This window comes from Chiloscyllium punctatum, chromosome 11 (assembly GCF_047496795.1).
Source record: "Chiloscyllium punctatum isolate Juve2018m chromosome 11, sChiPun1.3, whole genome shotgun sequence".
NCBI classification, from domain to species: domain Eukaryota; kingdom Metazoa; phylum Chordata; class Chondrichthyes; order Orectolobiformes; family Hemiscylliidae; genus Chiloscyllium; species Chiloscyllium punctatum.
Genome location: NC_092749.1, coordinates 114,415,776 through 114,441,370, shown reverse-complemented (window position 1 = coordinate 114,441,370; position 25,595 = coordinate 114,415,776). Strand labels below are relative to the sequence as shown.

Here is a 25,595-nt window from a genome sequence, read left to right as displayed (position 1 = left end):
GCAGGCTGCTGGGCTGTGGACAGGTAGAGACACACTCTGGGGCTGCGGGAATGTGTGGAACACAACGGAGGGTACAGTTAACAAATGCATGAAACGGCCCATTCCCCCCTTGCCTATAGGCTGCCTTTAGATTGAGATTTTGGGAACTGCCCTGCTCATTCATGGTTTAATTGTGTTGATCAGCTGGAGCTGAGTTGTGGGATAGGGGTCGAGTTATGTTCTGAGGTGAGCTAGGCCCAGCCAGAATCCATTGGAGGTTAGAAGAATGAGAGGTGACTGCTTTGATAAATATGAGATCCTATAAGACCATAAGACATAGGAGTGGAAGTAAGGCCATTCGGCCCATTGAGTCCACTCCGCCATTCAATCATGGCTGCTGGGCACTTCAACTCCACATCCTGAGAAGATTTGTCGGGGTGACGCTGAAAGAATGTTTCCTCTTGTGGAGGGAGACTCAATCAAGGGGACAATGTTTAAATGGAAGAGATCTCCCAGTTATGAAGGAAATGAGGATTTTGTTTCTCTGAGCTTTGAGCTTTCTTCTCCTGAGAACGGTGAGGAGGGCCATTGAGTATTTTTGAAGCTGAGGTAAAAGATTTTTTCTTGAATGTGGAGTTGAGACTGCATAAGATCAGCCATGGCCTTATTGACTGGCAGAGCAGGTGAGAGGGGCTGAATGGCCTGATTGTATTTAATGTGTATATAGGAGTCAGCTCCTTCAGCAGGCTATGGGAAGGGCTCGGGGGGAATTGAAGGAACAGAAGTGAACTGCGCTCTGAGTCGTATAATTTGAGTTAAGCTGTGATCTGTAAACATTTTAACTCCTTGCTTATAATAACTGCGTCAAGGTCATTGATGTTCTTGCAGCTTTCTCACGGAGTATAGCAACAAACTGTTTCTGATTAAATAGGTTAAAGACTGGCCTGAATTTTCCCACCGAGGTGGTCGGGTGGAGGTTGCTGTAGAAAGCTGTGTCCCCTCGATGTTGTCCTGCCCTGCAGTGAGTTGGACGAGCAGGAGGCTGGTGACATAGCCCAGGCCTCAGAGGAGACGATACCTTCCACAGAGGCAGGAGCCAGTTGAGGCTAATTTAAGACCCTGCTCATTTTAAAATCCCGTCTGCATTGTGCCTTACATACGCAGGGAAGTGCAGCCATTTTGGGGGGGGGGGCGCGGGGAAGCAGTGGTGGGGTGGGGATTGGGGGTTGGGGGTGAGGAGGTTCTTCTCCCAGGAAGGTGAAGATGGAACATCTGCCTTTTCTGGAAAAAACTCTCAAAGACTGCGTACTTCCCAAGGCAGTGAGATAGTTGGAGAAAGACGCACTGAAGCCAGGAGCTGTGGCTGGCTCTGATCCATCTGCTAAAGGTGTGTGACCAAATACAGACACTGCCCCCATGGCAATTACTGACTTAATCCAGAGGAAGGAGAGGTGATTTTACTTTAATTATTCATTCATGGGATGTGGGAGTCACTGGCTGGATGATGCCCAGTGCATCCTGTAGATGGTACACACTGATGCTACTGAGCGTTAGAGGTGGAGGGAGGGGACACTTACGGATCAAGTGGGGGCTGCTTTGTCCTGGATGGTGTCAAACTTCTTGAGTGGTGTTGGAGCTGCACCCATTCAGGCAAGTGGAGAGTATTCCATCACACTCCTGACACGTGCCTTGTTTTTAGATTACATTAGATTCCCTCCAGTGTGGAAACAGGCCCTTCGGCCCAACAAGTCCACACCAACCCTACGAAGAGAGGGTCCACCCCCCCCCCCCCCCCATATTTACCCCTGACTAATCCACCTAACACTTCAGGCAATTTAGCATGGCCAATTCACCTGACCTGCACACCTTTGTGATTGTGGGAGGAAACTGGAGCACCCAGAGGAAGCCCATGGAGACATGGGGAGAACATGCAAACTCCACACCGACAGTTGCCCGAGGCTGGAATCGAACCCGGGTCCCTGGTGCTGTGAGGCAGCAGTTCTAACTACTCAGCCACTGTGCCACCCATGGTAGGGAGTATTCCATCACATTCCTTGTTGATGGTGGGGCAGTGTGCCATCCTAAAGCTTGATGTACATTATTGTTCTCTTTCTGGGTGTTCCTATCACTCTTTTTCTAACCAAGCAGCTTCTAACTGGTTCTAAAGAGGTGTCACTGGACTCAAAATGTTAACTCCATTTTCTGCCAGAACTGCAGAGTTTCTCCAGTAGTATCTGCTTTTTTTTGGCTTCTGAATGAACTAATTAACTTTAACAGTGACTACACATCCAGATAGCCAATAGCCCACCAATGCATGGTCAGTTATATCATACTTTCGGCCATGATATTCTGAGGGCTATTTAACTTATCAAACCCCCTTGTGGCTTGTAATGAAATGTAAATAGTTTCTGGTCATCTTTAGGAAATGTTCTGATTTTGCATTTGGATGAAGGCCCCTAACTTGTGCAATGCTGAAATGAGAAATTCAATATTTTCATTGTATTTTCTGTAACATCTGACTTGAACTGTTTTCGAATGTACTTACAGATAACTCATGAATAAAGTGTGTTTTTGTGAAGAAACATTCTGTTATAGTTACAAGTTTACCGAGGAACTGCGTCTGGAGATTGCAGCCAGAATAATGTGCTTCAAAACTAACCTCACGTAACCTATTTCACAGAACGTTTGCTGCAACTTTCTGACACTTGGGTTGTCTCAGAATAAAATCACTGGGACCCGAAATATTAGCTCTGCTTTCTTTCCACACATGTGGCCAGACCTGCTGAGTTTTTTCAGCAATTTCTGATTTTGTTCCAGATTCTAGTTGTTGCCTAAAAGGAGGCTACTGTTTATTTCTTTTTGCTGCAGATGGTTTGATGAGTAATGATTGGATTGGATTTGCTGTGAAATTGTTGTTTCTTTTTGTTTGTTGCAGGAATCTGATTCCTTCAAATCTTGTTGCTGCAGCTTTCCGCTCGGTGAGAATTACTCCTTTAAAACCTTCAAACTAATCAGGGTCTGACAGGGACATTGGTTAAGAGCTGAAGCAGATGCTGTGCTTTCCATACCTGTGCTTGTTCTCCCTACTGCACCAACCAAACTCTTTATCACACTGCCATTTGTCACCAGGGCACATTTAGTAATTCCAGTTGCTCAGCGTCCATCAAATGTTAGGAAAAGATCCATAATCAAAATAACATTTGGGAAACGCTTCCTTTGCTTGTGTGAATTAAATTGTGGTGATAATCTTTAAACTCCCAAACAGTGAACAAGTCAGAACTTTGACATTCCTGGTGCCAACACAATACACATTGCTGCTAAAAGGACAGGAAGGCTGCTGGCAGCAATGGCCCTGTCTCTTGGCTGGAAGTTCCGGGTTATGGGTCCCACTCCAAGAATTTTCCAGCTGTGCTGATTGGTTGTCAACAGTAAATCCTTCCAGGTGGCTGGACAGCAGGTGGTAAGAGGGGGAGAATGGCCTTCTCAGCTACCCCTGCAGACGGCCATGGTGAATACCACAATGCATTACCCGTAAGCCTGCACCATCCAATGGCAGTGCTCGACCCTATCCTCAGGAGTGGAGACTGGGGAAAAGCCAGGGGACATAGTGACAGGTGACCTCATGGTGACAGGCTCCAGAAGTGGCCAATTATATTTGCCTTTAGTGGAGTTACACAGCTCAGTGTGCTGGTGTTGTTGGTGAATCACACTTGATGCGCAGGTATTTGTTCTGATTGACGAACCATGGCAGGATCTAACACAAGCTTCCTCTCTCAGTATGCCACAGATTATAAATGGGTACATACTGCAGCCCCGGGTGAAAACGTAACATCCAGAAACACAACCCTCGAAAAGGTAAGAGATGTTCAACTCTGGTTGCCAAGAGAGCTCTGGAGTTTGTTCTTATGAACATTTATTTGCAGAGGTACACAGTCAAGCACACACCTCCAAACCCAACCGCAGGGAGAGATGGTGGGGAACTGGAGGAGGTAATAACAGGAGATCTGTGTGATCCCAGGTTTTCACCTTCCACTGCTTTCTCTGACTCACATTTGAAAGTGATCATTGAATCTGCTTCTGTCATGATGCAGATCGCAGTAATTCACCACCCCCGTTAGAGAAATACTTTCTCATGTCAATCCTGGACATCTCTGTCAACTGGGTGAATGCATTTCTTATTCAAGAGCAAAAGCTGCTCCCTGTCTGATGAAAGGAGGTTGGCTGGGGGAGGGTGGGGGGAGACCAGAGTGGGAGGGGGTCTGGGGTTGTCAGGGTGGGGTTGTGCAGACCAGCATGGGAGGGTTGGGTGGGGTTTGGGTGGGGTGGGGTGGGGGGGTAATCTTTGAAAAGCAAACACAGCCATTGACTCCCTGGGGCAGGAATGAGTCAGTTTTAGCATGACCCTGTTTGTGTGAGAGCTCAGTCAGGGTGGATCGTCTTGCTGTGGTTGTCTCTGATCCTGTGGCCTATGTTTTCTGTCTGTGATTCCAGGTTCCAGTTGGCACCGAGGTGGAGGGGATGAACATCCTGGGACTGATCCTGTTTGCGATGACCTTTGGGATTGCCCTTCGGAAGCTGGGCCGTGACGGAGAGCAGCTGATTCAGTTCTTCAGCAGTTTCAATGATGCCACCATGATCCTGGTCTCATGGATAATGTGGTGAGGGTTCAGCAAGGAGCTCGCTCTCACAGACCCTTCCTGAACGGGTTGCTGCTACTGCCATCACTCCCCCCCCACCCAACACACCCTGCCAACATCCCCACAGACCCCCACCCATCCTCACTCCAGCCAATACCCCCCAACACTCCGATCCAATCTTCACCCCCATCAATACCCCCCACACCCCCACCCATCCTCCCCCTCACCCCCTCCCCTCCAACCCACTTATCCTCCCACACGCCACCCAACCTCTCCTTCCCTTCACACTCACCTCCCTCATCTCCCATCCCCAAAACCCCTCACCTCAATCCATCCTCCCCCTCTCACACCCTCCCCATGCCCCAACTCATCCTTCCCCTTCCCCATCCCCCACTCATTCTCCCCTCCTCCTCCACACCCCACCCATCATACTCCCTCCCTTCACACTCATCTCCCTCACTCCCTCACACTCACCTCCCTCATCCTCCACCCCTTAATCTCACCCCACCCCATCTCCCTCACCTTCCTTACATCCTCCCCCTTTTCCCCCACACTTACTTCCCTCACCCCCTCGCCCTAACTCACTTCCCTCCATTTCTTGTCACCCCTTCACACTCATGCCTGACCCCCCCCACCCTCTCACCCAAACCCTCACCTCCCCATACCTTCACCCCTTCACCCTCACCACTCTCACCCAACTCCTCACTGCTCCCCAACCATGTCCTCCCCCTCACCCCTACCCCACACTGCACCCCTAAACCATGCCCTCACCCCGCCCCCTCACCCATGCCCCCACACAGCCCCCCAACCCCTCACCTCTCTGCTCCCCACCCACCATTGTGTGTTTGACTGAGCCCCAGGGTGTCTCCCTGATGCTGACTATCCATCTTGTTTGAAACAGGTACGCCCCGGTTGGAATCCTGTTCCTGGTTGCCAGCAGAATCGTGGAGATGGAGGATGTGGTTTTGCTAGTAACCGGTTTGGGGAAATACGTCCTTGCTTCTATACTGGGCCATTTCATTCACGGAGGGATCATACTGCCCTTGATCTATTTGCTGTTCACTCGCAGAAACCCGTACAAGTTTCTGTTGGGCATTATAACTCCGTTAACCACAGCATTCGGAACGTGCTCCAGGTCTGTGACTCACTGTTTTCTCGTCAATGTGACTTCAAGAGGGGTGGCATGAGGGTGGGGGTTACATATTTTTCCTTATGGTTGGTGAGGTCATCAAGTGACTGCAGTTCCCAAACAGAAGACTAGTCATCAGATTGGTCAAAGAGCTGGGATCTTAACATTGCTTTATATTACAGGGGGTTCAGTCTCATTCCACTCAATCTCTCCTCCCACGTATAGCCGTGTCATTCAGGGAATCAAACAGCCACCTGCTCAAAGGAATTGATTTTCAAAAGGCTTTCACAGACTGGGAGTGAAGAATGGAAGCAAAGTGATCATTGGGAGAGTTCCAGAGAACAGGGGATCACTGGTGGACAATCAGCCCATAATATGAAAGAGAAAATCAGAGTGGGAGCATGGGGGGAGTTGCATTCTGGGAAATCTCTGTGGATGGGACCTGGAACCATTTGGTGATGGGAGCAGTCAGACCTCTAGAGAACAGTGATCTCATGCAAGTCAGTAAGGAAGAATAAGGTTGAAACATTTTGCTCAGAAGAGAGCTATCGAATTCTGGATTGGCTAGAGGGCATGGAATATTGAGAAGGGAAGATTGACCATGAGACTATTTGACAATCAATTTATAGTTTCCATTTGGAACATGTGGGTCACTGGCTGGGCCCAGTATTTATTGCCCATCCCTAGGTACTTTTGAGAAGGTGGGGGTGAGCTGCCTTCTTGAACCGCTGCAGTTGGTGTGCTGTGGGTTGATTCACAATGCCCTTAGGAAGGGAATTCCAGGATTTTGATCCAGCGAAGCAACAGTGATATATTTCCAAGTTCAGGATGGTGAGTGTCCTGAAGGGGAATTGCACGGGGGTGGTGTTCCCATATATCTGCTGCCCCTTGTTCTTCTGGATGGAAGGGGTCGTGGGTTTGGAAGGTGCTGTCTGAGGATCTTTGGTGAATTTCTGCAGTGCATCTTGTCATTCGGGCACACTGTTGTCACTGAGCGTTGGTGGTGGAGGGATGGGGTGTTTGTGGATATGGTGCCAATCAAGTAGACTGCTATGCCCTGGATAGTGTTGTTGGAGCTGCACTCACCCAGGCAGGTGAGAATTGTCGAGACAATTGTGAGTGGAGGTTTCAGTGATGGAGAGTGACAGACATAAGCAATGAAGTGTTCTGTTTCAGACTTGAAGAGATTTTAATTTTCAGGAATAACTAGACTTTTCCATCTTTGGAATTTTACAAGTAGGGAACTTGACCAAAACCTTCCCTTGGGGGAAGTTCTGCGAGTGGACTGTCCTGTGGCAAACTGCTGTTTACTCTGGCCAGCAGCATCGGCAGAGAGAGAGAGAGCAGAGTTTTGGTTCTGAAGAGTCACTGGACTCAAAATGTTAACTCTGCTCTCTCTCTCCACAGATGCTGCCAGGCCTGCTGAGTTTCTCCAGCACTTTCTCATTCTGTTTCTGATTTCCAGCATCTGTGGTTTTTAGTGTTTGTTTTTGTGCTGTTATTATTTTGTGTTATGTGGGAATCGCTGTCACCTGTTAACATAGTCAGCACATTGTAAGCTAATAGTGAAGGGCTTTGCAGAGTTGCTTTTAGCAGATGCGAAGGACATCTGTTAATATTTCCCAGATTTGTGCTGCCATTAGGAAGGTAAATGATAGAACTGACATGTTAATGGACACTCTGCTAATGGAGTATTTGCTTTGCCATCACCTAAAGATTCTGAAATGTTTGCTTAGCCCGGATGGCTTTGGGATAAAAGGTTACAATTAAAAGGATGGCAGAGAAAACCCTGCAGGAGAAGAGTCCGTGTTCATTGTTGTTGGTGTGAACAGTAAAGAGGGAATAGAGTCATCGAGTCATACAGCACAGAAACAGACCCTTCAGCCCAACCAGTCCATGCCAACCATTATCCCAAAATAAACGAGTCCCACTTGCCTGCTCCAGTGTAACACAATTTGTTCATCTCCATCGTGCTGCTCATGGGGAGTTTGTGCTCGGGGCAAAGAGGGTTAGAAGGTGGGGGCAGGAAGGGGGGAATAATTGGGATCAATGAGTGGGAGGAGCTGTTTTGGAAAGGGAGATGGGGAAACCTGCGAGTTAAGGTGAGAGTGATAAACAACGGAGTGGCTCTCATACAGCGTTAATAATAATGCTGGACGAATAATTCCCCGTCATGAGCTCAAATCTCAGCAGTGTAGTTTCTAGACTTTGATTTCAGGTTAAAAGAATATCTGGAATATAATCAAACCCTGTATTTTAACCTCGACTGTAAAATAGTTTGACCATTGTTAAAATTCAACCTCCCTTTAAGGCCTGGTCTGTATGGGACCACACCACCAGGGCTGCCTCTTAATTACCCCAAAACTGGTCAGCACACCACACTGCTGTCTCCAAGGAGAGGGAGATTAAACCAAAAGACTGCTTGGCATTGAACCATCTTAGCTGACCCTGCCAGGCTCCTCCCTGACATTTGGGATTGGTGCCAATGTTGGCAGAGTACTGTGTTCTCAGTAAAATGTTTCTGTTCTGCCCAGTTTCCTGAGTTCTCTGCAGGGATTCCAACTCCTGCTCCATACCTCCGGGCAAAATGAAAGGACGGCAATCGAATCGGTCTTTGCTAGCTGTGGGACACAGCTCCAGGTTCGAGTCCAACTCCAACTCTGGTCAGCCATGGAGGGTGTGTTTGTAACCTGGCCAAACAAGATGATGTCAGCCTGTCGATCTATCCAATCGGCCGATGATAGATGGCAGGAGGGACAGAGAGTCTCTTGGTCAGCTCCTCTGCTTAAGGCAATGACAAACCAGGAGTGTGCACAGAGCAACCTCTGAAACAGGGGCTGTAGAAAAGAAAGACCATGTTACAGAAACCAGACATTTGTTCAACTGGTCTTTGGCCGTGTTTAAGATGCACGTCATCCTGCTCCCACCCTACATTATAACCATGGCAACATAAACCCCTCTTCCTCTGTCCCTCATGTGCTCATTCCAGCCTCATGTTAAATATATCTGCAGTATACAGTATACCCTGACACCTCTCTCTGGGAGCCATGTTCACATTCTCCCCATTCTCTGGAGGAGGGGGAAGAGGTTTCTTCTGAATTCTCCATTGGATTTATTAAGGACTCTCCTTTTGTTAATGGTCCTCAGATGGTTCATACCAGGAGAAGGGTCTCACTTTCTGGGTGATTTTGTTTGGAAGTTGGAGCCAGGATCATTTCAGCCCTGATTGATCAGAGTTAGAGATCACTGCCCCCAGCCCTGGAGGTAAAAACCAGAAGAAAGGTCTCCCTCAACCCTTACTTTCTCTTTCCTCTGTATCTCTCTTTATTTCTCTCTCTCTCTCTCTCTCACTCACATCCTTTCCCAGTAAGAGTCCCTGCAAAACTCTGACCAAGTTGTTCCCTGAAATGTGATTTGGAGTGAAGTCTTTATTGAATAATTGCTCCAGTGACTTGTGACCTTCTACTGCTTGAAGGCACTCAATAAATGCAAGTTGTTACAAAGTGGAATTGCTGAGGCCAGATCCTGAGCCATATGGGTACCATGCTGTGTCCAATAGAGTGCCCTGATTTGGAAGGTGCACGTTTGACTCTCTCTCCTTACGGTACATTGCAGTTCAGCCACTCTACCTTCAATGATCAAGTGTGTGGAAGAAAACAATGGAATCGATAAGAGGATCTCTCGGTTTGTTCTCCCCATTGGAGCTACAGTCAACATGGATGGAGCTGCTTTGTTTCAGAGTATTGCTGCTGTCTTCATTGCAAATTTGAACAGTGTCACCTTGGATGCAGGACAGATCTTCACCATTATGTAAGTATCAAGTTCTCATTTTTTGTTATTTTATGATGATGTGTCAGAGATCTCTCACTCTCTGCCACACTCTCTTTAGTTTATCTGGAGAGAGCAGTCCCTATTAAACTGGTGTGGAGTTCCCCAGGTCCCACTCTAAGAACACAAGCAGAACACTGTATGACCCTGGCACCTACCCTGTGACTGTATGGGCCCTGGAGCCGGCCCTGTCACTGTATGGGCCCTGGAACCCGCCCTGTCACTGTATGGGCCCTGGAACCTGCCTTGTCACTGTATGGGCCCTGGAACCCGCCCTGTCACTGTATGGGCCCTGGAACCCGCCCTGTCACTGTATGGGCCCTGGAGCCGGCCCTGTCACTGTATGGGCCCTGGAACCCGCCCTGTCACTGTCTGGGCCCTGGAGCCTGCCCTGTCACTGTATGGGCCCTGGAGCCTGCCTTGTCACTGTATGGGCCCTGGAGCCGGCCCTGTCACTGTATGGGCCCTGGAGCCGGCCCTGTCACTGTATGGGCCCTGGAACCTGCCTTGTCACTGTATGGGCCCTGGAACCCGCCCTGTCACTGTATGGGCCCTGGAACCCGCCCTGTCACTGTATGGGCCCTGGAACCCGCCCTGTCACTGTATGGGCCCTGGAACCCGCCCTGTCACTGTATGGGCCCTGGAACCTGCCCTGTCACTGTATGGGCCCTGGAACCCGCCCTGTCACTGCAGGGCCCTGGCTCCTGCCCTGTCACTGTATGGGCCCTGGAGCCTGCTCTGTCACTGTCTGGGCCCTGGAGCCTGCTCTGTCACTGTCTGGGCCCTGGTGCCTGCCCTGTCACTGTATGGGCCTGGAGCCTGCTCTGTCACTGTATGGGCCTGTAGCCTGCCCTGTCACTGTATGGGCCCTGGAACCTGCCCAGTCACTGTATGGGCCCTGACTCCTGCTCTGTCACTGTATGGGCCCTGGCTCCTGCCCTGTCACTGTATGGGCCTGGAGCCTGCTCTGTCACTGTATGGGCCTGTAGCCTGCCCTGTCACTGTATGGGCCCTGGAACCTGCTCTGTCACTGTATGGGCCCTGACTCCTGCTCTGTCACTGTATGGGCCCTGGAGCCTGCCCTGTCACTGTATGGGCCCTGGAACCTGCTCTGTCACTGTATGGGCCCTGACTCCTGCTCTGTCACTGTATGGGCCCTGTAGCCTGCCCTGTCACTGTATGGGCCCTGGAGCCGGCCCTGTCACTGTATGGGTCCTGACTCCTGCCCAGTCACTGTATGGGCCCTGACTCCTGCCCAGTCACTGTATGGGCCCTGGAGCCGGCCCTGTCACTGTATGGGCCCTGGAACCTGCTCTGTCACTGTATGGGCCTGGAGCCTGCTCTGTCACTGTATGGGCCTGGAGCCTGCTCTATCACTGTATGGGCCCTGGCTCCTGCCCTGTCACTGTATGGGCCCTGGCTCCTGCCCTGTCACTGTATGGGCCCTGGAGCCGGCCCTGTCACTGTATGGGCCCCGGTGCCTGCCCTGTCACTCAGTGAGAGTGGAGCTGATCTGGCTGTCACCTCAGCTCCACTTCCCTTTCCCCCAACTCCTCCCACAGCCCTGAACCTCCTCACGTCTCTAACCCAGCTTTGACCCAGCCTCCATTGAGAATTCCACAGAGTAATGAGCATCTCAGAGAAAGAAACATCCTCATCTCTGACGTAAAAGGGAGAACTCTTAGTCTTAAAATTTGTCCCAATGTGGCAACGTTCTTCATCAAGTCTCTTCCTCAAATCTTTCCATAAGATAACCTCTCTTTCATCCAATCTCCTGAAGATGCAGCCCAACCTATCCACATCGGAATAACTTTTTAAAAAATTCATTCATAAGGGTGTCACTGGCCAGGCCAGTATTTATTGTCCACCCCAAAGAGTCAACCACATGGCTGTGGGTCTGGAGTCACATGTAGGCCAGGCCAGATAAGGATGGCAGTTTCCTTCCCTGAAGGACATTAGTGAACCAGATGGATTTTTTTTCCATTTTTTGTGTTTTATTAAGCAATTACAAAACAGTTAACATTTACAGCTGTATACAACAGCAATTTTACAAGGGAGAGGAGCAGCAAAACCCAGCCCCAAACCCTACCCTTCAACTAGTTCACAGGGGAAATGAGGACAAACCTCAAATCCCAGTTTAAATATGAAAGGACAGCGACAATGACATTTGTACATGAGACAATCGTGTTACCAGATGGATTTATTTCCTGACACTCAGTAATGAATGAATATTAATGACATCATTAGACTCTTAATTGAATTCAAATTCTACCAGCTGCCCTGGCAGGATTTGAACCTAAATCCCCAGAACATTACCTGGGTCTCTGGATTAAGAGGCCAGTGATAATACCATTAGGCCATCACCTCCCTTTGATTGCCAGTTAACTTCTAATCAATACTAATTTAATATGATGGCCCTCTAAGAATCACAGATTGATACAGTAAATGATGGAACTGTTCAGTCCAGAGATAAAAGAACAATGTTCTAACTTGCTGTATCCCCTGGCCTTAGAAATAATGAACTTCCAAAAAGGAACACAGGCCCTTGCTTTGAAACAAGACCTTTATTTCTCTCTGAGGAATATCCATAACAAGCCTGCTCTGAATTCATTGTGCTGTCCATACCTTAACATGAACCAATTCCTGTTTGCCTGTTGCTCCTGGTCTCCATTGCCTCCCTGTTTGGTACAATGCCTCGATTTTAGACATTTCATCATGTTTCATTCCTCTCCACAACGTTACCCTCCCTAGCTCTGTCATCTCCTCCAGACCCATAACCTTCTCCCACTCTTTACCCCTCCAGTTTGGACCACCTGAGCATCTCACGATTCCCATTGCTCCATTGTTGGTAGCTAGGCCCTCAGCTTCCTGGCCCCAATCTCAGGATGTCCCATCCCAACCCTATCTACCCCACCACCTCTCCGTCACTTTGCAAAATTAACGCTGATTGCAATGTCCTCAAATTTATATTTCGTTTGATTCTGGTCTCCTTCCTATTGGAAAGATGTTGTGAAACTTGAAAGGGTTCAGAAAAGATTTACAAGGATATTGCCAGGGTTGGAGGATTTGAGCTATAGGGAAAGGCTGAACAGGCTGGGGCTGTTTCCCTGGAGCGTCATAGGCTGAGGGGTGACCTTATAGAGGTTTACAAAATTATGAGGGGCATGGATAGGGTAAAGAGGCAAAGTCTTTTCCCTGGGGTCGGGGAGTCCAGAACTAGAGGACATAGGTTTAGGGTGAGAGGGGAAAGATATAAAAGAGACGTAAGGGGCAACTTTTTCACGCAGAGGGTAGTACATGTATGGAATGAGCTGCCAGAGGATGTGGTGGAGGCTGGTACAATTGCAACACTTAAGAGGCATTTGGATGGGTATATGACTAGGAAGGGTTTGGAGGGATATGGGCCGGGTGCTGGCAGGTGGGACTAGATTGGGTTGGGATTTCTGGTCGGCATGGACGGGTTGGACAGAAGGGTCTGTTTCCATGCTGTACATCTCTATGACGCTATGATTCTGTGACTCCCCAGAGGTGCCTTGGAATATTTAGGTTAAAGGTGATATATGAATGCACATCATTCTTGTTTTATGAAAACACAAAGCCCTGGAGAAATTCAGCCAGTATGTTATTGTCTGTGGAGAGAGAAAACAGCATGGCTTCTTCAGAGCAGCTGGTATCTTCAGTTTCTTCATTGGCCTGAGGGAGAGTCACTGAACTTGAGGCATTCACTCTGTTTCTGTCTCCACAGATGCTGCCAGACTTGCTGAGTTTCTCCAGCACTTTCTGCTTCAGGGCCCATAAGGACCGACCTGACCTCCCAGTCACCGCCCATTTTAATTCCCTTTCCCCCTCCCTTTCCAACATGACCAACCTTGGCCTCCTCCATTGCCACAACGATTCAGACCGCAAATTGCAGGAACAACACCTCATCTACCACCTGGGCAGATTACAGCCCGGAGGACTCAACATTGAGTTCTCCAATTTCAAATAACCTTCCTTCCCATCCCCCGACTTCCTTCCCAAACCCTCCCCCTCCCTTCCATTCCTCTGATCGACCCTTTCTTCCAGCTACCAACTGGATTCATTCCTCCCATCGACCAACCAGGACGTACCTACCACCTGTACCACCTGTCACTACCTCACCACTCTGCCCCTCTCCACATCCATAACCCTCCCCCCCCCCCTCTTTATGTGCAACTCCCCTTTATCCACACCCCCAGTCCTGAAGAAGGGTTACACCTGAAACATCAGAATTCTCCAGCTCCTGATGCTGCCTGGCTGCTGTGTTCCTCCAGCCTCCTGCCTGCCTACTTTACAATGTTGGAAGCAGGTGGTCATTGAGTTGGACAATGTGACAAACTGCTTATGTCAGGAGCAGGGTTAGAGTCTCAACCCCGATTACAGCACGAAATCAGAGACAGCAATGTGATATAATTGCACCTCATTTGTCTGAAAGCTGATCCAGTATTTGCTCATCTCCACAAATCAATTGTCATTTTTTATTTGCGTCTCCACATTAATCAAACCGAGAGCTGATGCTAATTCAGCAAATCCCTCTCCTGAGCATTAAAGGTGAATCAGACCAGCCTCACTTCGACAGTTCCCAGGCAACAATAGCAGAGTCCCTCTCCGTTTTCCCATCAGTTTGTGCTGCAGCACACGGTCCTCTATAAACAAGAAATCTTTCCAATTTGGACAGAGCCTGCTGACCAGTGGGTTTCACCTGCCGCTGTGTTTGCAGTGAAGTTACATACTCAATCAATTTCTACACACACTCCATTAATTTTTGCATCATCCCAGAGGTTGGGGATATTTGGTTCAATGAATCTGCCATTCCTTGTAAACTCTGTTGGTTAAACCATTCCTCCTCATCCACCTTAATCTGACCTGCAGCTTGTGACAGAAATAACCATCTCCTCATCCTCCAACCCCACTCCACTGGCCTCCAGCTGCCTGCAGTTTGCTTTTATCCTATTCATCAGAACCAGGGACTCTCTTCCAGTGGCTTCTCTTCCTGCTCCATCTGATGCCCCCTGCCTATATTTCATCTACATGTAGCCCATCAGCAACACCACCAGGTCCAGGGTTAGCTTCCCACACGTACTTTGACATATACCACCACCTCTGTCCATCCCTCTGCTGTGCCCTACATTATCCAACTGCATATCCATTTTCCTCCACTTTGGTTAAACAGATAGTTCCATCAAATAGATATTGGGAAGACTGAAGGCATTGTCTCTGGTTCCTGCTCCAAATGTCTCCATTCCCCTGTCCCCAGCCAACCTAACCTCTGTCTGAAATAGCTTTGAGAGCCACTCAGTATGAGGCAACTAGAGATGGACACCAATACCCACCTTACCAGTGCTGCCCACATTTGTGGAATTCTATCCCACAGAGGAGTGTTGTGGCTGGGTCATTGAGTATATTCAAGGCTGAGGCAGGCAGGATTTTAATCAAGAAGGGAATTGAGGGTTATGGAGGAAAGGCAGGGAGTGGAGTTGAGGATGGTCAGATTAGCAGTGATCTTATTGAAAGGCAGACCAGGCTCGATGGGCTGAATGGCCTAACTCTGTTCCTATGGCTTATGGTGTTTGGGGAGCAGGGTAGACATGAGAGAAAGTGGCAGAAGGATCAAGCGATGGGTGAGATAAAGAGGGGATGGGAGTGGGGCAGAAACAGAGTAGGTGGCCAGAATGGCCTGTCTGTAGAGTCACTGCAGCGAGATGATTGGTGAGAGAGTGTGATTATTGTTGAAGTGCTGCTGCTTGTAATGACAGATTGACGGCTACAGCTTCGAGTGTTGGAGCAGCTGGAATTCCAGCTGGTGCTGTGCTGACTATCGCCATCATCTTGGAAGCTATTGGACTCCCCACCAATGACCTTTCGCTCATATTAGCCGTTGACTGGATTGTGTAAGTATAAAAGATCTCACTATCAGCCACAGTCCATTTTTTTAGCAAGTCGTTTATGTAATATGTAAATGTTTCCTTGTGTTTGGGACCTCGCATCCTTCATTCAGATGCGGTCCCGGGAATGATGGGAAAGTAGGGATGGACTAATATCCTGGAATTGCTGACATGTGGATATTTTCCAAACTGGAGAGTTAATTGGATAAATGTGTTACTTCCTGCTCAGTGAGCAGGGAGCTTCATGGCTTGGCCTCACGTTAATCCCATCAGACAAGTTGCCACCCAGGAACGTTCACTGTGTAGCAGACGCTCATAAGCCCGAGGTAGTGGGCTGGAACGCTCAGACCTGGGGTATTAACTCACAGGAGCCCCCTTCCCCCACCAACCCTCCTCTTGCTGACTCCACTTGTTCCAAGCCAAGCAACATTTTCATTTCAAAATTCTTCTCCCTGTTCTCACATTCCTACGTAGTCTCCCCAGCTCTGTAACAATATTCGATTCCCCACCCTACCCCATCACGGAGATTAACCCCCCCCTTCCAACTCTGAATCTTGTGTGTTTCTAATTCCCATGGCTTTGCTGTTAGTGGATGTTCCTTCAGCTGCCTAAGCCCTAACCTGGGGAATTCCCACCATAAACCTCTCCACCTGACTGTGCCACTGAAGGGGAAGGGGAGGAACTCACTCCCACTTGCTCAGGGGCAATTAGGGATGGGCAATAAACTGTTAAAGTCCCTATTTGTTACGGCTCAGGGAATCCCTGATGTACTTGACCTGTAAACCTCTCTTGGTGCATCCCAGAGATCATTCTCTGTGGTAGTCTGGAATATAAAACTCTTGCAGGCAGTTTAGTTTAAATTATTATCTTTATTTACCAATGGCATTAATATTACACTATAACATGGAAACCTATGAGCCAGGCTTGAGTTAAGGTTCTAAAACCATTAGCAGAGTAGCGGAGCCAGCTGTTACCCCTAACAGCTCTCTCAGGGTACTCTCCTTATTGCTGCAAACAGGCTGTCTTCATACGGAATTTGATATTAAAATTCCAAAACGCCACATGTCCTTAATCAGATAAGCGGCAATAAAATGACAAAAGTTTGCAGAGGAAGAGAAACTCATTGACAGGTCTGTGTACGCTTGGCTAATTAAGATATAGGCACGTCAACGTGGGACACCATGATCCAGCCAGGTCCCAAATGGCCGATTGCTTTGGCTCGATAACCTTCCCTTTTAACACTACATCGCAACGAGGGACTAGTCTGAACTATGTGGAAAAGGTCATGAGGTAACCTCGCTCAGCTAACATGTGCAGTATCACTGTCCTACAAGATGGTTTTTTCTTTTAAAATCATCTTAGATTCCCAAAATACAAATTAAATTCATAACATTTCTGGATCTCGAGCTCCTGGGAACAACACACAAACATTCAATCCATGACAAACAAGTGTATGCACAAATCAGACCACAGAGCGTTAACATTTCCACCAGCCTCCGTCCTCTCTCTCTCTCTCTCTCTCTCTCTCTGTGGCCCTTGAACCCTTCAGTCAGTAAATGTAATTTACAGAAGAATGTTTCCTCTCTCCCACTCACACATGAACATCTTCCAACTTTCTTACTATCTCAGTTTCGGCCTCCGTGTTTTCCCAGCTTGTAAGGGTGATGAGACATTCACCTTCCAGAACAGTCAAGACGAGGGAGCTGAGCTTCATAAATTCAAACCTGCTCAGTGTGGTATACATGAACGTGTATCAGGAATGTTCTATTACGTGCATATTTGGCTTATTAAATTACAAGTTCTTTTTCTATTGAGTATGAGTTTTGTTAAGAGTCTTCAATATAAACCAGAAATTTAGTTATCCAACAGCCAACTGTGAAATGTGCGCAGCGTCCAGCCCCTGGGGCGAGAAGGAAATTCTTGATGAAGGGCTCCTGCCCGAAATGTTGATTTTCTTGCTCCTTGGATGCAGCCTGACCTGCTGTGTTTTTCCAGCAACACTCTAATCTTGACTCTGATCTCCAGCATCTACAGTCCTCACTTTCGCCTTTTTATTTTTAAGACATCCCTTAAAACTTTCTCCAACCTGAATATCTCTTTCTGGTACACTTTCAAATTTTATTACTTTGAAGGTGCTACGTAAATGCAAGGTGAGGTTGTTGTCTTTGGAAGGAGGGATTTGAGACATGGCAGTGTAGACTTACATTGGAGCCCTCCTTTTACTGACTATGCATTATCTCCTCCTACATTGCTCAGACAATAGGAGCTGAACTTTGGGGATAGTACGTTCTGTTTCTTGTTTGGGTTGTGGGCTTGTTATCCCAAGGTAGGATTTGTTGCTTATCCCTAACTGCCCTTGAACTGAGTGACTTGTAAGGGACATTTCAGAGGCCCTTTTATTGCTCTGGGTCTGCAGTCATATGTAGGCCAGACTGGGAAAGGACAACAGATTCCCTCCCCTAAAGAATATGGGTGAATCTGATGGGGGGTTTTTTTTGACCGTGGTTACATGGTCATCATTGGGATAGCTTGTTATTCCAGATTTAATACTGAATACAAATTTTCCCAGCTGCTGTGTTGGGATTTGAATCTATGTTGGCAGAGTGTTGGCCTTGGTTCTCGATTCCTAATTGACTACTACCCCTCCTGTGGTTTTAACTGGGAGTGGGAATACTCCTGGCTAGAGATTTCCAAGAAACAAAATAATAGAGTTGGGAATATTGGTTTCAAAGCAACAAGAGCTTTATCTCAGGCCAGATCCAGAGAGACTGAACTGTTTCATACCTCAGGAAGGATATACCACCGTGAAGGTTTACCCCTGGGTTACAAGAGTTAAACAAGGAGATCAATCCAGTATTGTTTTCTGTAGAATGTAGATGGTTAAGAGGTGGTTAAATTGAGTTTTCAAGATTTAAAAAGGGGACAGAAAGTGCAAGGAGGGGGTTTTCAATCACTGGGATATTCAAGACTAATGCTGAGGCTGAATATTTGAGCCAGACCTTTTGGGATTGAAATGAGGAAACTCTTTGATGCACAAAGGGTGGTAGACCTTTTGAATTCCCTCCGACAAATGGCAATTATCACTAGATCAATTGTTCATTTAAAATCTGGGGGTGGTAGACTGTTGTTAACCAGAGGGTGCTGTGGGATCATAGAATCCCTACAATGTGGAAACAGGCCACACAGACCCTCTGTAGAGTAATTCACCCAGACCTGTCTCCCCACCCTATTATTCTACATTCCCCCCAGATTAATCCACCCTGACCTGCATATCTTTGGACTGTGGAAAGAAGCTGGAGCACCTGGAGGAAACCCACACAGACATGGGGAGAATGTGCAAACCCCACACAGTCAGTCACCTGAGGCTGGAATTGAACCCAGGTCCCTTCTGCTGTGAGGCAGCAGTGCTAACCACTGAGCCACCGTGTCGCCCATATATTGGGATATTGGGGCAGTTTAAGAAGCAGTGGGTGAGGTGATGGCTAAAGGCAGTTTAATTTCTGAAATATTTCTTCAGAGGGAGGTATCTCATTGCCCTTTATTTAAAAATGCCCAACCTTTGACAATAGCCTCTCACTGAGCCAGGCATTCGGGGGCTTGACATCCCTGACATTCACAAACAGAAACAGAAATTGCTGGAAAAGCTCAGCAGATTTGGCAGCATCTGTGGAGAGAAATCAGAGTTAACATTTCGGGTCCGGTCACCCTTCCTCAGAACTGACTTGCAGCATCTGTAGTTCTTTTGGTTTTTATCCCAGACATTCAACCTTTTCTATCAGCCAGGGCTCCCTGATTGGGCTGCTAGTCTGGTCCAATCAGGAAACTGCTATTCTGTGGGTCTAGCTGACTGACCCCCATCACTATCGCTAGAGTGTCCAGAAAAGGAAGATTCTGGAAAAGGAACTCCAGGCTGCTGCTTTGTGGTGTGACTGAGACAGTCAGCCGAGTGTGGAGTCACTTCAGTTACTGACACCCCAGCGAGCCACAGGAAGTCCTGGACAATCACCAAGATCCTCAGAGATTATTGGCAGCTTGACTTTGGTCAACATAAGAGTGTCTTCACTTCTGATTGGCCCCTGAATAATGCACATTGATGTTGAGCTGACCAAGGCCCTGGATAGACCCCAGTTTGTGCTGGATGAGGCCACTCAGCTGGGGTGATAATAGGGGCAGTGCAGGGGCTGTCATTCTCCTGAAAAGCCATGATCTCATTGGATGATAGAGGGGGCTGAATGGCCTCATCCAGCTCCTGAGGAATGTTCCGTGTACCCCAGCTACACAGTGCCCCTAGCTGGAAGGCTTACCTGAGGTAGGATTTTGGGTAATGCCATCTTTGAGCTCAGCCTTGGTGGCTTCTGCACTGAGACAGAGGTTTGGGCACCTCTTACCCAGAACAGTATCTGAGAGTTAGTTTCCCCCCTAACAGAAGCATTGGGGGGGAGGGGGTACAGGGTTGTAGAGCCCCTCCCCCCCTCACACTGTACACTGACTGATGGCTGTGACTGTGAACAGGGACCGGAGCTGCACTGTGGTCAACGTCGAGGGAGATGCTCTAGGAGCAGGGATTCTTCACTACACCTGCCTTTCCGAACTGGATCCAGTGAAACCAGAACTGACGGATGTGAAAGTTGAAGCCGTAGCTAACCCGAGTTCCGAGGAAGAAACCTCTCCCCTGGTCTCTTACACTAAACAGCTGTCAACTCCTGCCAACACCATTGATTCAGAACCAAAGGAATCTGTACTCTGAAGGCATTAAAATACTTCTACCTGTTTCAGAAACCCCTTTTCCATCTGAACGCTACCTTCACGTGGGAAGAATAATCTCCAGTGTTAATGGTTGATTTCTAATTATTTAATGTGAGTGTTGGTGTCAGTTACTTAGTCATCTTCAAACCAATTATTTTGCAATTATTTAAGTAAAGATCCAACATTAATCAGCAGGAAGCATCCCCAACCAACGTTCCATGAGTATTAGATTCAGACATCATGGAAACAGAGGGAGCCGCCCAGGATCTCAGTTATCCATGACCTTCCTACAACATATAATGTTTAAAAACTTCAGTCACGTTTAATCTTTCTTAATTGTCCTGATACCTTTTCCTATTTAAATGTTCATAGAAAAAGAGATAAGGGTATTTGAAGCCTTTCCTTCTGTTGTGGCGGAGACAGGAGGTTTCACATGTTCTGTTGTCACACTGGGGCAGTATTATGTTGCCATTTACAGTATCCTGTATGACTTGTAATGAATGTGTTAGTGTGTCAGTTGCTGTAAAAGTTTTGCAAATATTTTGATGTTCATGGTCTCTGTTACATAACCCTCTTGGAGACAATGCTTTATTTGGTTTGACCAGGACTAGAGGAGAGTTGACCGTTTCACTGAGACACCGGGGGATCTGGAACTTACTGCTTATATAGATAGAGGCAGAAACTCTCACCTCTTTGTAAAAAGAAAACCACTTGGATATGCAGTTAGTGTCAGGCCCAAGAGCTGAAGGTGAAATTAGTTTGGATATCATAAAAATGACAGACCAAGTGGCCTCCCACTGCACTGTGAGTTTTCTCTGTTTCTCAATGTTCATTTCAGATGGGCTTTGAGATGTTGTTTTAACCTGCTTAACCCTGTGCCTTAATGTTCACTTCCTCTGCCCTGACCATACCTCTCCAACAAACCCATGCTGACCAGTAGCTGAGGTGCAGAGATGTGTGTGTGAGAAATTCCCACAAGCTGAAAGATAATATGGTCACAGATTGGAAAACGGTAAGGGTTTTTGCCTCACCCACTTGGTGCTGCTTGTGTTTCTCTGGTCTCAGGTGCAGAGACCAGTTGGAATGGTTTCCTAAGCAATTAAATGGTGGAAATTCTGCATATAAAGAAAGGAACGGGCAGTTGTTTCCAAGAGACTTTACTGTACCTTTTACACAAATTATTCATCTGTCAAATTTATTCTTCTGAATGTTTTTTAAAGAAGTAATTTCCTTTTGTAAACACCCTGATTAAAACACTGAGAGTAAAAGGCATGGGCAATGTGCTGACCAAGCGTTTCACAACAGTTTTGGAAGTTGGAGAGTAACTGACTAGACTGTACCTCACTGCTGGTGATGTGATCACTAACATACAGCTTGTTACACAATGTTCCTGGGAGAGTTTTGCTTTGAAAGACACATTTTGCAACACAGTTTAGCATTCTCCTCATCAACAATAACAGTTAACCCAGGTACACGTCCATCACCATGGGGATGTATTTCGTTGGTAGTCTCACCACCTCACTGAAAACGATCTGAAAGATCAGCTTCCTAAAAGGGTAGTCCATTCCAAACTCGGGATCCAATAACCATTCTCCATGTGCTTAGATAGAACTTGGTTTCAGCATACATGTACCTACTAACGTCCGTGCTGACTTCATGTCAAAGCACATTGCAGAATTGGCAGAACTAATCTCTGAAGGAATTAAACAGTAAAGCAGTTTTCCTGAGGAACCTTAACAAAACTTTATCCAATGAAGTAATTGTATTCTGGGTAACTCAATGTCATTGGATAACAGTGAGAAAAATTTCCTTTTCAAAACTTGATTTGCATTCTGACGTGATTGTGATATGGTGTAGAAGTGTTCGGTTGAGATGAATCAATTACAGTTTCTTTTGAACTGATGTTCTTTTTGTTTTAAAGAAGGTGGTTTGATTTACTGTACATGTTACTAAATATCTTTATCCTGTATTTTGCCTGGACCAACTGAATCATGTTAATTCCCATCCTGATCTTCAAATCAAGGCCTCATCCCACTCCATACCCAGCCCAACCCAACCCCAAAACAACCCAACCCCATACAACCCCATCACAACCTAATACAACCCCATACAACCACATCACAACCTAATACAACCCCAACCAACCCCAATACAGCAGAACATGACCCAACCCAACCCCAATGCAACCACAACACAACCCAATACAACTCCAACCCAACCCAACCCCAATACAACAGAACACAACCCAACAAAACCCCATACAACCACATCACAACCCAATACAACCCCAACCCAACCCAACCCAACCCAACCCCAATACAACAGAACAAGACCCAACCCAACCACATCATAACCCAATACAACCCCAACCCAACCGGACACAACAGAACACGACCCAACCCAACCCCAATACAACCACATCACAACCCAATACAACCCCAACCCCAATACAACAGAACACGACCCAACCCAACCTCATACAACCACATCACAACCCAATACAGCCCCAATACAACAAAACCACAACCCAACCCAACCCGAATACAACCACAACACAAATCAACCCAACACAATCCCAGCACAACCCCAATACAACACAACGCAACACAACACAACACAAATGCTACCCAACCCCAACCCCAACCCCAACACAACCCTACCCAAACACAACCACAACACAACCCAATACAACCCCCGCCCAATTTGGTACAATACAATACAGCCCTGACCAGCCAAAGCAGCATAATCTAACACAGTAACACACAGTAGAGATAACATACTTGCAGCTGGACCATGTCACTTTCCTGTTTCTCCAAGTCAAGAACCAGGAGACAAGTGCGCCCATGAAAAGAATTTCAGACTTCAAGCGATTATTTCATCTAAGCACAGTGGCCTTATTTCCAACTCTTTTTGATAATGTTAATAATAATGCTGCAGCTCCAAACGTTATTTAATCACCTTAACTCTTCACAGAGTGACAAGAACAATGAGAGTTTACACTTGTTACCATGACGAGTGGGGATTGAGCTTTCTCTAGTTTGTTTAAATGATATAATTTAATCTTGTCCTGATGTAAAGTATTGCTGATAATGTCTAATCTAATAATGTCATAGATTCTGCTAAGAACCGTATTACAAATGCTGTGAATTTAAATTACTGACTGATATTGATGTAAACTGAGTTTTTGCCAAACTGGATTGCAATGTTCTTTGAATAAAGTTAATGCTGTCAATGTGCCATTTTTGTGTTTTTTTTAACACTAGCCCTCCTGTAGCCATGCTGGAGTTTGTATCTTCTCAGACTTTTCAGCTTCTCCCAAGTTTAGGTGGTGAAACAGAATTATATCCAGACTATCCAGGGCAGGGAGTGACGGAGATAGGGAGGGGGCATAGGGGGCTGGTGGAGGAGGTGACGGAGATAGGGAGGGGGCTGTAGGGGGCTGGTGGAGGAGGTGACGGAGATAGGGAGGGGGCATAGGGGGCTGGTGGAGGAGGTGACGGAGATAGGGAGGGGGCTGGTGGAGGAGGTGACGGAGATAGAGAGGGATATGGTGATGGAGGAATTTGAAACAAAAATGAGCATCCTGAATGTAGACAAGGGACAGAATATGGGATGTATGTCCCGATATTGATTGCAGCCAGATAGCTTCTCACGTACACACTGACACTGACCCCCCCCTCCTCCTCCCCCCCACCCCCACCCCCCAGCTTCCCCAACAACTTGCTCCAAGAGGCAGAGAGGACAATGGAAGGAATTCCAGAGTTTCGGATCCTGGTACCTGTAGACATGGCCACCAGTGTTGGAGCGATTAGGGAGAGGCTGGGAGTCCCCGTTATTTTGGATATTACAGAGAAATTTATCAACAAGGGCATGGGCTCGATCATCCTTTTGGACCCCTCAAAGTTTTACATAATCTGGAGGAACTTACTGTTTGTAAATTCATTCACCGGATGTAGGTGTCACTGGTTAGGCCAGCACTCATGGTCTATCCCTGATTACCTAGGGGGCAGTTGAGAACCAACCACATTGCCGTGGGTCTGGAGTCACATGTAGGCCATACCAGGTGAGGATGGCAAATTGCCTTTCCTGAAGGACATGACATTAGTGAGTCAGTTGACAATGTTTTCATGGTTATCAGTATGTTCTTAATTACAGATATTCTTCACTGAATTCAAATTTCACCAACTGCTGTGATGGGATTTGAACTGGGATCTGGGACATCAGCTGGGTCTCTGGAGTAAAAGTCTAGCAATAACACCACTAAGCCATCCATCACCTTCCCCTGACTCGTCTCTCAGCTAAATCCTGTGCAATTGGGGGAAGTGAAGCCAGGGAATTGTGATACCTTTGGTCATAATTCAGCCTAAAACTTCTGATCTTTGGGCACCCAGTGAGGAGAGTGGGGGGGAGGGCAGATCGGAGGAACTCCCTGTGGGTCTGCTCCTGGGCCTGGCCAGGCTGGTTATAACCAGGTCCATGCAGCGGACCCTGGATGGGCAGAGTCATCCCTGCCGACTGCCTGCCCCTCTTCTGCAGTTACCTTTGTGCCTGGGTGTCCTTGGAAAGGGAGTACCTGGTCCTGATGGCTTTAGACAGAGGTGGACACCACGGGAGATACAGCGCTTGAGTTTCCCCTCCAACTCCATTCTGGTGTAGCCTCTTCCCCCCTCTCTCTCTCCCAGCCTTTGGTGGAGTGCATTGGCTGGGAAATGAATCAATTGGAAAATATGGCTGATTTTCCAATGGTGGGTAACGAGTAAACATTACCACAAGCCATTTCGCCGGTGGGGGGTAGGGGGGGGAGAAAGAGAAACTCAGTTGTATGTAAGAACATTACTAGATTTAAAGAAGAAAAATGAAAGCAGAAAGGGAGTCCATGAGGCTCAGGTTGAAGTCCCACCTGCTCCAGAGGCACGGAGAAACATCCCTGAACAGGGTAATGAGGAAAATATCTGAAAGCAAATCACACTGAACTTTTGATCTTGTGCTCTGCCGACTTGATATCAGTGTATTATCCGAATGTCCTGCTGTTTCCGTTACCCTCAGGGTGTCTGGGAGCTAGCCTTAGCTCAGCCTGTTCCAGATGTGGAGCAACCTTTTGATACGTGTGAACAAAACAGGTCGCCAGGTATTTTCTCATCAACCTGTACGGAGATATTGCGACACCTCTGGAGCAGGTGGCACTTGATCTCAGGCCTCCTGGCTCAGAGGGGGGGGGGAAACGCTACCACTGTGCCACAAGGGCCCACTTCACCAGTTTTTTAAAACATTATTTATACACAGAAGTGTCATTGCACACAACCAAGTGACCTTCCCAGTACCACAATCACTGTGACTGTTTCATCATTGTGTAAGCTATCCAGCACCAGCAGT

The 25,595-nt window shown here is 47.4% G+C and overlaps 1 protein-coding gene across 1 annotated transcript in view; it reads left to right on the top strand.

Annotated features, from left to right (window-relative positions):
* slc1a4 (solute carrier family 1 member 4) overlaps nucleotides 1-23,459 on the top strand; it is a 30,204-nt gene extending 6,745 nt beyond the window's left edge. The window contains exons 2-8 of the mRNA XM_072581558.1: nucleotides 2,915-2,957; nucleotides 3,757-3,834; nucleotides 4,471-4,637; nucleotides 5,518-5,751; nucleotides 9,361-9,555; nucleotides 15,348-15,482; nucleotides 19,989-23,459. Of these exons, the coding sequence (XP_072437659.1) occupies nucleotides 2,915-2,957; nucleotides 3,757-3,834; nucleotides 4,471-4,637; nucleotides 5,518-5,751; nucleotides 9,361-9,555; nucleotides 15,348-15,482; nucleotides 19,989-20,223 (1,087 nt within the window). The 3' untranslated portion in view covers nucleotides 20,224-23,459. The remainder of the gene's footprint in view (nucleotides 1-2,914; nucleotides 2,958-3,756; nucleotides 3,835-4,470; nucleotides 4,638-5,517; nucleotides 5,752-9,360; nucleotides 9,556-15,347; nucleotides 15,483-19,988) is intronic.
* The last annotated feature ends 2,136 nt before the right edge of the window (nucleotides 23,460-25,595 follow it).